The 12,727-nt window shown below is 44.3% G+C and overlaps 1 protein-coding gene across 1 annotated transcript in view; it reads left to right on the top strand.

The window, feature by feature from the left end:
* The window catches only part of ARFGAP3 (ADP-ribosylation factor GTPase activating protein 3), a 71,588-nt gene that overhangs the window by 16,322 nt on the left and 42,539 nt on the right, over positions 1-12,727 (top strand). Inside the window, exons 3-5 of the mRNA XM_011984001.1 lie at positions 5,803-5,875; positions 11,048-11,179; positions 12,221-12,304. Coding sequence (XP_011839391.1) covers positions 5,803-5,875; positions 11,048-11,179; positions 12,221-12,304 — 289 coding nt within the window. The remainder of the gene's footprint in view (positions 1-5,802; positions 5,876-11,047; positions 11,180-12,220; positions 12,305-12,727) is intronic.

Raw genomic sequence — 12,727 nt, 5'->3', positions numbered from 1 at the left:
GCTCATGCCTGTAATCCCAGCACTTTGGGAGGCTGAGGCGGGTGGATCACGAGGTCAGGAGATCCAGACCATCCTGGTTAACATGGTGAAACCCCGTCTCTACTAAAAATACAAAAAATTAGCCGGGCACGGTGGCGGGCGCCTGTAGTCCCAGCTACTTGGGAGGCTGAGGCGGGAGAATGACGCAAACCCGGGAGGCGGAGCTTGCAGTGAGCCCTGATCGTGCCACTGCACTCCTGCCTGGGCGACAGAGCGAGACTCTGTCTCAAAAAAAAGAAGGTTCTCACCAGATGTAGCCCCTTGACCTTGGACTTCTCAGCCTCCTTAACTGTAAGAAATCAACTTCTTTTCTTTATAAATTACAGGAATTTCAGGAATTGTGTTACAATTCCTGAATTGTATTCAATTTCAGGAATTGTGTTACAAGCAATGGAAAACCAATTTATGACAATTTATTTTCTAATAATTCAGCAGTATGAAGTACCGACCCATGGGAGAAGGGGAATCAGGTGCTGTGGGTCTGTCCTGTGTCCACCAAAGTGGAGAGTTTATGTCAATGAGACACTCTCCTTGCATCAGGGCTTCACTTCCAGCGTAATCTTACAGTTCTGGCTTCCAAGGACACTAATATCACAAAGCCTGAGTGAATAATTTTTAGTAGCAGTTTCAAATGTATATAACATGAAGGTCTTTTTTCTCCTTTTATCTGAAGACTTGGGTTGCATTGGCCCCTGTGGTGAGTAAACCATCTTCTACTTCTGATACTTTACAGCAATAGCCCATATGGGGCCTATGCAAAGCGTCAGAAGACACCACCTTTGGACAGACAGTCTGATGGGATAACCCCACAGGCCAGTGGGAGGCAGGACTATTTGTGAAGTGAAATAATTTGAAATAATAAAAGAAATAATGGAAGGATCCCCAGGGCTTGGAAGCCAAGCAAGGCCTGCATGTTAGCTGCCACAGGCCCTTGCCGGGACAGCTTCTGCAGGGCACCCTCAAACAGCCATGGCTTAGTCATTGCTGCCTTCCCCAGACAATCCAGAGATTTCCCTACTGCATCTTTTCTAGGGAAGGAACCAGTTAGGCTGCCCATTTGGAATTGTGGCAAGCAATCTTATATTATGACTTAAGGAATATTGAAATATTGATACAACGTGATTATTAAGAAGGAGCATTTGTTCCTATAAGATAAAATCTATTATAATTGTTTGTTTGTTTGTTTGTTTGTTTTTGAGACGGAGTCTCACTCTGTCGCCCAGGCTGGAGTGCAGTGGCCCGATCTCAGCTCACTGCAACCTCTGCTTTCCGGACTCAAGTGATTCTCCTGCCTCAGCCTCCTGAGTAGCTGGGATTACAGGCATGTGCCACCACGTCCGGCTAATTTTTGTATTTTTAGTAGAGACAAGAGTTTCTCCATGTTGGCCAGGTTGGTCTTGAACTCCTGACCTCAGGTGATCCGCCCACCTCGGCCTCCCAAAGTTCTGGGATTACCCCGGCTGAAGCTTGTTTTTAGTGTACTTTGTTTTCCAGATTGATCATTACCAGTTAACTTATGGTAACCTTCCCTGCCCAGAGCAGGTGAAGACTAGACTCCAGTACCTAGTCGCCTCTCTTCCTTCTGTCTTTACTGTGTTCTTCCCCTCCTTCTTTCTGCTAAGTCTCGCCCATTATAATCTGGCTCTCCTTCCTCATCACTTAAGAATACTTCTGGTTTAAGCCATTCCAGGAAATTGGGTGGTTTTATGATGTGTTCCTCCCTGAGGCAAGGACTGAGCTAGAGCCTGAGGGTGGTACAGCAGGATCTGTTTGGGCCATTGCAGGTTTAATCACTGACCTTTTAAAAGTCAGATAAATAGAACTGTATGAATCACAATGCTTGTAAATGATTCGAAAACAACAATTAAAATTCATGATACAATCTTTGGGCAGGAGTCTAGGATTTGGGCAAGAGAAAGTCAAGGATGAGAAGGTACTGAGTATGGTTTTTGTTATTTTTAAGGCAGAGAAGAGCTATTCTTTAAATTTTTTATTCCTAAAAAAATTAGGGGGCTGGACACAGTGGCTCACACGTGTAATCCCAGCACTTTGGGAGGCCAAGGTGGAAGGATCACTTGAGATTAGGATTTTTTTTTTTTTTTATTTGCTTGTTTATTTTGTTTTTTATCTTTTTCTTTTAGACAGCCTCATTCTGTCGCCCAGGCTGGAGTGCAATGGTACGATCTCAGCTCGTTGCAGTCTCCACCTCCTGGGTTCAAGTGATTCTCCTGCCTCAGCCTCCTGAGTAGCTGGGATTACAGGTGTGCGCCACCACACTCAGCTAATTTTTGTATTTTTAGTAGAGACGGGATTTCACCATGTTGGCCAGGCTGGTCATGGACTCCTGACTTCATGTGATCCACCCGCCTCAGCCTCCCAAAGTGCTGGGATTACAGGCATGAGCCACAGCACCTGGCTGAGCCTGGGGGTTTGAGGCTGTAGTGAGCTATGATCTTACTACTTCACTTCAGTCTAGGTGACAGAACAAAGACCCTGACTCAATAAAATAAAATAAATAAAAAATAAAAAAACACCACTAGCTAACTGGGAAAAAATGCAAGCAGTCCCAAAATATGAAGTCTCTCCTCTAGAATACTTTTCCCCTCTTCTTCCCCTCCCACTGCCAGACACACACACACACACACACACACACACACACACACACACAGCTTCCTGTGTGGCATGGGTGGTGTGCATGTTTAAGTGGAGTTTTTTTTCTTTAACTAGAATTTCAAGTCAATAAATTTACAGAGGAAAATAATTTATAAGTTATGGCTTTTGCCAAGCAAAAGGGGGAAGGCAGATTAAGAATATATGGAGAGGGCAAGCTGCATTGGTTGCTGACCGCTCCCACAGTGGACCTGATTGAACTGACCTCTGCCCCTTTTCACCTCCTTTGCTGGGATCTCCATGTTTCAGGCTGCTCTTCCCCTCTAGCTCTGTTTCTTCTCAAGTTTGCCGTTACGTATTTCATGAGCTTATTAAAAGTGAATGGGATCCCTGCATCTATCTCGTTGGCATGGGGTTAGGGACAGGCTTAAATACAACGTAAATAAGAAGATGGACTGCAGAGTTATGCATCAGAGTTGGAAACTAAGTCCTGTGCCCACTTCTGCTTGGAAAATTAGGGCAAGTTTGAAAGAGGTAATGTTTGCGATGAACTTGGAAGGTTTGGTGAGGTTTTGATAATGGAGACAAGGCTGGGCATGGTGGCTTGCGCCTGTAATCCCAGCACTTGGGAGGCCGAGGTGGGAAGATAGTTTGAGCCCAGGAGTTTAAGACCAGCCTGGGCAACATAGTGAGACCTCATCTCTACAACAACAAAAAAAGATAATGGAGACAAGGGAGGGAATATTGAGGTCAGTGCTCGGACCTTCAGATATAGCAGTAGGAAAAAGCAAAATGCCTCGTAGTAAGCTTTTGTATGCATAGGAAAATAAAGAGAAGTAAGGGTTAAAGGAGAGGATCTGTGTCATATTGTGGAGCTCCTTAGCTGCCGGGCTGGGAACTAATACTTCACTCCTGAGGCCCTGGAGGGGTGAGGCATGCAGGGAGGCCGACTCAGCCTGGGCAGAGCAGGAGACAACGTCAGGAAGAGGTGAGGACCCAGGCTGAGGATGCAGGAGCTGGGATGCGGTGGGGCAGGGCGGTGGGGGAGGGCAAATCTGAGCTGTCCTTTCCTGGCCTTGGGTGTGTGTTCCTTACCTCTGAATGTTTTACTTTTCTTCTCTTGAAAGTGAGGGTAAGAATACTAGGACCTGCCATATAGGGTGTTGGCAGGAGCGAGCAAGAGAGTCCCATAAAGCCTGGCACATGGTGAGCCCTAGAACATGTTGATGATGACCAGGGCAGAATCTGGGCTCCTGCTCGGTGGACACTGGGGAGAATCTTTTTATGATGTTAGTGTAGAAAGGGTCTTTAGAGACGCTCTGTCACCCAGGCTGGAGTGCAGTGGTGTGATCTTGGCTCACTGCAACCTCTGCCTCCCAGGTTCATGACCTTATAGAGTTAATCAAACAAATTATAAACAAAGGGCTGCTGGGAAGTAGTTACTGAGCTTGTCTATAAGTAAAACTCTAGATTAATAGTGGTATGCACTTTGGGAGGCTGAAATGAGGGGATTGCTTGAGGCTAGCAGTTCGAGACTAGCCTGGCCAACATGGCGAAACCCCGTCTCTACTAAAATTATGAAAATTAGCCAGGTGTGGTTCCGCACGCCTCTATTCCCAGCTACCTCTGGAGGCTGGGGCACAAGATTGCTTGAATCCAGAAGGCAGAGGTTACAATGAGCTGAAATCGCATCACTGCACTCTAGCCTGGGCGACAGAGACTCTGTGTCAAAAAAAAATAAAAGGTATGGTTCTCTGGGCACGGTGGCTCACACCTGTAATCCCAACACTGAGAGGCTGAGGTGGGAGGATTGCTTGAGCTCAGAAGTTCTAGACAAGCTTGGGCAACACAAGACCCTATCTCTATTAAAAAACAACAAAGAACAAACAAACAAAAAAGGCCGGACACGGTGGCTCATGCCTGTAATCACAGTACTTTGGGAGGCCAAGGCAGGTGGATCACCTAAGGTCGGGAGTTCAAAGACCAACCTGACCAACATGGAAAAACCCTGTCTCTGCTAAAAATACAAAAATTAACTGGGCGTGGTGACACATGCCTGTTATCCCAGCTACTTGGGAGGCTGAGGCAAGAGAATCGCTTGAACCCAGGAGGTGGAGGTTGCAGTGAGCCAAGATCGCACCATTGTACTCCAGCCTGAGCAACAAGAGCAAAACTCCGTCTCAAAAAAAAAAAAAAGCCAGGGATGGTGGCTACCATCTACTTGGGAGGCTGAGATAGGAGTGAGCAATCCTGGTTGAGGCTGCAGTGAGCTGTGATCACACTACTACATTCCTGGGTGACGGAGTGAGACCCTGTCTCAAAAAGAAAGAAAGAAATTAGTAAATATAAGGGCAGCACAAAGGAAAGTTTTGGTGCACCTGAAGCTTCTTTTCTTTTTTCCTTGCCCGTTTTGTAAAAGGTATTCTACGTATACCCATTCTAAAATATCCACATTCCTTTACAGTTAGTGTAAGGCAAGTTATTACTGAATAACAGCCTCTGCTTTTTCCTCATTTCTGTGGATTCAGTATAAAGATTCTAACATTGTTGCTTTACAATCGACCCCTTGGTGAATGTGCATTGTTGAAGCTATACTCAATGCCTTGTTTCAGATTTGATCTTACAGTGGAGAGAAGTCAGGCATAAGGTGTGGCAGGGGCAGGAAGTGCTTGTAGCTTTCACTTCAGGAGCATGAAATCTTGTGTTTTCTCCTCTCCCTGCCAGTCGTGATGTTGGGTAGGTCTCTTCTACCTTGTGATGAGAGAATGAGCATCCTCCAAGCTTCTGGTAGGGATCAAACTGGACAAGTAGATCACCGACATGAAAACATCCAAACAGTGCATCTGTTTCGAGTAGAGACGCATTAACAAATTTTAAATCATACCCAACCAAGGATAGGAGGCAAAGGGTTGGTGGTGTTCCAGCAGCCTGCTGACACTTGTCATGTCCCCGTGCCCTGCATTCCAGCAAGGATGAGAGGAGCCAGGGGTTGCTCGCACCAGCCATCATCCACTCTGGAGTCCTGGCATCCCAAAAGGACACAAATTTAGAATTCTTTAGGATCCTAAAAAGGAAACCTTGTTCTCAAAAGCTCGCTGATTTTGATCCTGGGGATAAAAAATATTAACGTTTAGTAATATTCTTTCCATTTAGATCTACAGAGTTGGATTCTAACTGGTCATGGTTTCAGTTGCGATGCATGCAAGTTGGAGGAAACGCTAATGCAGTAAGTTCATCTCAAACTCATCATTTTCCTTCTTGTTTAAATATTTGTTATGCTATAATAGTAAAGAAGCTCAGGCTACGTGCAGTGGTTCATGCCTGTAATCTCAGCCGTTTGGGAGGCTGAAATGGAGTATCACTGGAGCCCAGGAGTTCAAGACCACCCTGTGCAACATGGCAAGACCCTCTATTTATAAAAAACAAACAGGTCAGGCGCAGTGGTTCACGCCTGTAACCCCAACACTTTGGGAGGCTGAGGTGGGCAGATCACTTGAGGTCAGGAGTTCGAGACCAGCCTGGCCAACATGGAGGAACCCCGTCTCCACTAAAAAAAAAAAAAAAAAATTACAAAAATTAGCCAGGCATGGTGGCACACACCTGTAATCCCAGCTACTCGGGAGGCTGAGACAGGAGAATTGCATGAACCTGGGAGGCAGAGGTTGCAGTGAGCCGAGATCAGACCACTGCACTCCAGCCTGGGTGACAGAGCGAGACTCCACCCCAAAAAACAAACAAAAAGAGTTCAATACTTGTAAGTTTGGGAGGCCCTATGAGATGAAGCAGAGAGCCTGATGGGTTTTGGAGTTGGACAGACCCAGTTGACTTGTTTATTGAAAAATCTGTTAAACACCTAATAAAATGGAAACGTTGGCTAGGTGCTGGGGATACAGTGACAGACAAGACAAACAAGATCCCCAACTGGGCACAGTGGCTCATGCTTGTCATCCTAGAACTTTGGGAGGCTGAGGCAGGCAGATCACCTTGAGCCCATGAATATAAGACCAGCCTGGACAACATGGCAAAAGCCCGTTTCTACAAAAAATACAAAAATTAGGAAAGCATGGTGGTGCATACCTGTAGTCCCAGCTACTCGGGAGGCTGAGGTGGGAGGATCTCTTGAGCCTGGGAGGTAGAGATTGCAATGAGCTGAGATGGTGCCATTGTGCTCCAGCCTGGGTGATAGAGTGAGACCTTGTCTCAAAATACTACGTAAAAATAACCAAGATCCCCTCTTATAGACAGAGGCAGTCAGAGAGTGATCAAAGAAATATGTTCACAGGAAAATAACAGGCAGTGATAAGTGCTTTAAGAAAATTAAAACAGGAAGCAAGGGTACAGAGAAACTGGAGGCTTCTTTATGACAATAGTTTTTTAATAACTGGGGTGACTTTTGTGGTTAGGATGGAATGCTTGTATTTGAATTAATATTTAACTTCATAACTATAAATTACAAAACCCGTTCTTTTTTTTTTTTGAGACGGAGTCTGGCTCTGTTGCCCAACCTGGAGTGCAGTGGCACTATTTCGGCTCGCTGCAACCTCCACCTCCCGGGTTCAAAAGATTCTCTTGCCTCAGCCTCCTGAGTAGCTGGACTACAGGCGCACATCACTACACCTGGGTTTTTCGGTATTTTTAGGAGAGACAGGGTTTCACCATGTTGGCCAGGCTGGTCTTGAACTCCTGACCTCAAGTGATCCGCCTGTGCTGGCCTCCCAAAGTGCTGGAATTACAGGCGTGAGCCACCGCGCCTGGCCAAAAAACCCATTCTTCATGTCTTTAAATATAGCAAATATTGTGTGTTAATTTCTAAACACAAATATAAATATTGTGTGTTAAGTTCTGTGAAAAAACAACCTTAAAATATTAAATTAATTTATAATTTTAAAAGAACTGATTTCCTTAACCTCATTTACAAACCTAATTAAGAATTTTCAAACATTGTAAACTTTATTTACAAATTCAGTATATTTGATTATCTCAAACACTGAACTGGCAACCTCACAAATCTAGCCAGCCAAATCTTGCACAGCACTGGTAGCCTATTTATCAGGACAAAATGGTGTAGATTGAGTAAATGGAATTCCTTTAGGCGTTTCTTATATGCTAAAGTATAAGAAATCAAATTTGTATGCATTTCAAATAAAAATTATGACCAGGCATGGTGACTCATGCTGGGAATCCAAACACTTTGGGAGGCTGAGGCAAGAGGATCACTTGAGCCCAGGAGTGTAAGACCAGCCTGGGCAACTTAGTGAGACCTCATCTGTACAAAAGACTTAAAAATTAGCAAGGCATAGTGGAACCTGCCTATAGCCTCAGCTACTCAGGAGGCTGAGGTGGGAGGATCACTTGAGCCCAGGAGTTCCAGGCTGCAGTGAGCTGTGATTATGCCATTGCACTCCAGCCTGGGTGACAGAACAAGACCCTGTCTCAAAAAGAAAAAATATATATATGTATATATGTGTATATATGTGTGTGTGTGTGTGTGTGTGTGTATCAAATAAAGTCAGAAGTCTATAATAGCAGTTTCAAAAATGCTAGTTTCTCAATCTTTTTTCTTCGTAGTCCCTAAGCATAAAAATCAATTAATTTTCCATTTAAATTGGATCCGATGTTTCCCTAATGAGATAAATTAAATACTAAGGCATACAGTTTTGTCAGGTAGAGGTGATCTTTGGAAGGCCATAAACCATTGTAATAACTAAGATTTTTTTTTTTTCACTTTTCAAGAAATAATTTTTGCCCCTCTTAATTAAAAATATATGCCTAGCCAGACATGGTGGCTGACACCTGTAATCCCAGAACTTTGGGAGGCCGAGGCGGGAGGACCCCTTGAGCTCATGAGTTCAAGACCAGCCTGGACAACAAAGTCTACAAAAAAATATTTTTAATTAGCCAGGCATAGTGGTGCATGCCTGTAGTCCCAGCCACTTGGGAGTCTGAGGCAGAAGAATTACTTGAGTCTAGGAGGTTGACGCTACAGTGAACAGTGTTCACCGTGCCACTGCACTCCAGCCTAGGTAATTGAGCAAGACCATCTCAAAAAAAAAAAAAAAAAAAAAGAAAGAAAGAAAAAAGTATACCTTAGATGTTTCAAGCTTATTGTTTGAGATAGAGTCTCACTTCTGTTGCCTAGGCTGGAGTACAGTGGCAAAATCATAGCTCACTGCAGCCTCAACTTCCTGGGCTCAGGTGATTCACTCAGCCTCCCAAGTAGCTGGGACTATAGGCAAGTACCACCAGGCACAGCAAGTTTTTTACATTTTTAGTAGAGACAGGGTTTTGCCACGTTTGCCAGTTTGGTCTCGAACTCCTAGGCTCAAGTGATCTGCCTACTTGGGCCACCCAAAATGCTGGGATTACAGGCATGAGCTGCCGGACCCGGCCAGTGTTTCTTATTAATTTTTTATTAATTTTCTGGGTGTTTGTAGAGACGTGTTCTCACTTTGGTTCCCAGGTCGGTCTCAAATTCCTGGCCTCAAGCAGTCCTCCTGCTTTGGCTTCCCAAAGTGCTAGGATTACAGGCATGAGCCACTGTGCCCAGCCTCAAGCATCTTTTTAGAAACCTTTGCCCATTATCATGACGTTCACAAACTTGTTCCTAAACTTAGCCCTGTTGGTTTGACTTACCTGTCCTTATTTCTAAGCCTTCCCAAGGTTGCAGAGTCACCCTCCAAACTCCAGAAAGGAGCTTTCGCATCTCAAGCCAGCAGGAGTCAGGGGACATCTCAAGCCAGCAGGAGTCAGGGGACAGCTCAAGCCAGCAGGAGTCAGGGGACAGCTCAAGCCAGCAGGAGTCAGGGGACATCTCAAGCCAGCAGGAGTCAGGGGACATCTCAAGCCAGCAGGAGTCAGGGAACATGGGGAGGGAAGGCTCAGATGAGTGGTCATTCAGTTTACCCAGTGGAGCTCTAAGCCATGGGCTTGGAACCATCCTTTTGTATTTGAATCCTAACTCTGTCCCTTGCTACCCATGTGATCTGGGGCACGTTGTTGAACCTCTCTGTGCTTCATTGTCCCCATCTGTAAAGTGTAGACAGGAGTAGTGACTGACTGTCTGATAGTGTTGCTATGAGGATTGAATGCGATGATGCCCATGAACCACTCACGACAGGATCTGGAACATGTGGGTGACCAATATCATTATCAGTCAAATCAGGTTCATCAAAGGATCACTTGTATAGGTTTTTAGAAGACCTGTTTTAATTAAGATATGAATTCTATAATTCATGTCTGTACATGGATCCTCATGAAGTGGGTAAAAGCAGTTTCTTTTAATTGTTTAAATACTTGTTTTATCGTCTTACTTATATTGTAGTCTCTGTTAATGACAGAATAGTGTTGAACGAGGTAAATGTTAATGTAGCTCCTCACTAATTTGTCAAAAATTCTGATTTACTGGAATCCATTTTGAGATCGATTGTGGACTGGGCATGGTGGCTCACACTTCTAATCCCAGCACTTTGGGAAGCCAAGGTGAGAGGACTGCTTGAATCCAGGAGTTGGAGGCTGCAGTGAGCCATGCTCATGCCACACTACACTCCAGCCTGGGTGACAGAGTCAGACCATCTCAAGAAACAAAGAAAACGGCCAGGAGCGGTGGCTCACGCCTGTAATCCAGCACTTTGGGAGGCCAAGGCAGGTGGATTCTTTGAGCTCAGGAGTTCAAGACTAGCCTGGACAACATAGCAAGACCCCATCTCTACAAAAAATACAGAAATTAGCCAGGCGTGGTGGCACACACCTGTAGTCCCAGCTACTTGGGAGACTGAGGTGGTGGGATCGCTTGAGCCCAGGAGGTGGAGGTTGCAGTGAACCGAGATGGAGCCACTCCATTCCAGCCTGGGTAATAGAGCAAGACTCTGTCTCAAAAGAAAAAAGAAAAGAAAAGAAATGGATTGCTCATGAATTAAAAGTAGTCCTGAGAAGAAAGCTTCTCCCCAAATAAAGTTCACAATGACAGAGGTGGTTTAATGGACAAATGAGGACTAGTTATTTCGTTTTGTAATGCAAGTCTCATAGCTAGTTTTTGGTTTGTTTTTTGTTTGTTTGTTTGTTTGTTTGTTTTCTGAGACGGAGTCTTGCTGTGTTTCCCAGACTGGAGTGCAGTGGCACGATCTCAGCTCACTACAAGCTCCGCCTCCTGGGTTCACCATTCTCCTGCCTCAGCCTCCCAAGTAGCTGGGATTACAGGCACCTGCCACCATGCTTGGCTAATTTTTTGTATTTTTAGTAGAGGTGGGATTTCACCGTGTTAGCCAGGATGGTCTTGATCTCTCAACCTCGTGATCCACCTGCCTTGGCCTCCCAAAGTACTGGGATTACAGGTGTAAGCCACCGCACCTGGCCATAACTAGTTTTACCAAAATATTAATCTGCATGCTTTTCTCCGTAGTCTTCCTTTTTTCATCAACATGGGTGTTCCACCAGTGACACCAATGCCAAGTATAACAGTCGCGCTGCTCAGCTTTACAGGGAGAAAATCAAATCGCTTGCCTCTCAAGCAACACGGAAGCATGGCACTGACGTAAGTCACTGGAGGCTGCATTGTCTCCTTTAGATACATGTTCACTTAGTAGAAAAAGTGATTTTTATCCTGAATAGTAAAACTTTTCTACCTGAGTTGTCTTACAAGGAATTAGTGTACAATAGATTCTTACTATTTGAAGTAGTTATGTTCTGTAAATTCATCATAAGTACTGGATTAGCGAATACTAAAACATTGCTCCTAGGAGAAATACAGGATTAGGTTCCTAGGAGCTCTGGTCTCATTTTTGTCAACTGATCAATACATAACCTTATTTAACATGTGTTTCTATTTAGAGACACCTTTTTAAATATATATTGATGGCTCATGAATGTTGAACTCACAGCCAAGGACTGTAACTGAGCCCTGAATGAAGCTTATTTAATGCCTGGATTTTCTCCGCATGAGGCACATCACAGCCTTCATGTGCTTCAGAACGTTAGCTAACCCTTCAGTACTGCACTTGAGAGGCATCTTAAAAAGTGATATCCTCAATAAAAAGCACGGAAATATGAAGAACGTAGCACGAAATAAGCTACAGAAAGGACATTTGTTATGAGAACTGAAACAAGAAGGCCAGAGTAGTGTGTCTTGTTTACCTCAGCTGAGAATGTGGTTCTCAGGCAACTCATTTTTTGCTGCACTATTCTCCAAATGACTAAAAACACCACGAGGACTGAGTTTGGGTTAAAAGTAAATTTTAGCAAGTAGGTAAATTCATAAATATGGAATCCGTGAATAACGAGGATTGATTATCGTTGGGAACCTGCATTTAGATATGAAGTCTTTAATCTTTCCTTTTCAGAAATGGTTTGTGTATTTGAGGCACTTGACTTCCTCAAGGTTTGGAAGCAAAATTTACTGGATGATAGATTACTAAAGTGCGCTCAGAGGTCCTCTGTAGGGATGTTACTGATTTTATAAGAATGGAAAGCACCAATCTTTAGGAAACAGGTCTCTATAAGGGAAGTGAAGGGTATCAAATAAAATGCTTTACAGGCCGGACGAAATGCTCAGCCCTGCGTTGTGTTTTTGTTCTAGCTGTGGCTTGATAGTTGTGTGATTCCACCTTTGTCCCCTCCACCAAAGGAGGAAGATTTTTTTGCCTCTCACGTTTCTCCTGAGGTATGTATTATGCTTTACCTCTTTTTAAAGTGTGCTTACTCTGACAGTTAACAAAAGGTACATATTTAAAATGTTAGGATGTAGGCTATGCTGTTGTAACAAGAAGTCCTGAAACGTAACTACTGAAGAGAGAAATGACATTATCAACAATTCTAAGGTTAGGCTATCTGCCGTTGACTGATGGACTTTGCTGTTCTCAACGTGTGGCTTCCATCTCAGGGTCTAAAGCAGCTGCTTCAGTTTAAGACTCTCCCAGCTTAAGAGAAGAGGACAAGCATCCTTGAGAGCTAATGCCCTATTCTTTTATTTCTTTCTTTATTTTTGGGGGGACCGAATCTGGCTCTGTTGCCCGAGCTGGAGTGGAGTGGCACGATAGCTCATTATAGTCTCTGCCCCCTGGGTAAACGATTCTTCAGCCTCAGC

The sequence above is a fragment of the Mandrillus leucophaeus genome, unplaced genomic scaffold (assembly GCF_000951045.1).
Source record: "Mandrillus leucophaeus isolate KB7577 unplaced genomic scaffold, Mleu.le_1.0 Scaffold26, whole genome shotgun sequence".
Lineage (NCBI taxonomy): Eukaryota > Metazoa > Chordata > Mammalia > Primates > Cercopithecidae > Mandrillus > Mandrillus leucophaeus.
The sequence above is the reverse complement of the archived record's forward strand: the minus strand, read 5'-3'. Positions and strand labels throughout refer to the sequence as shown.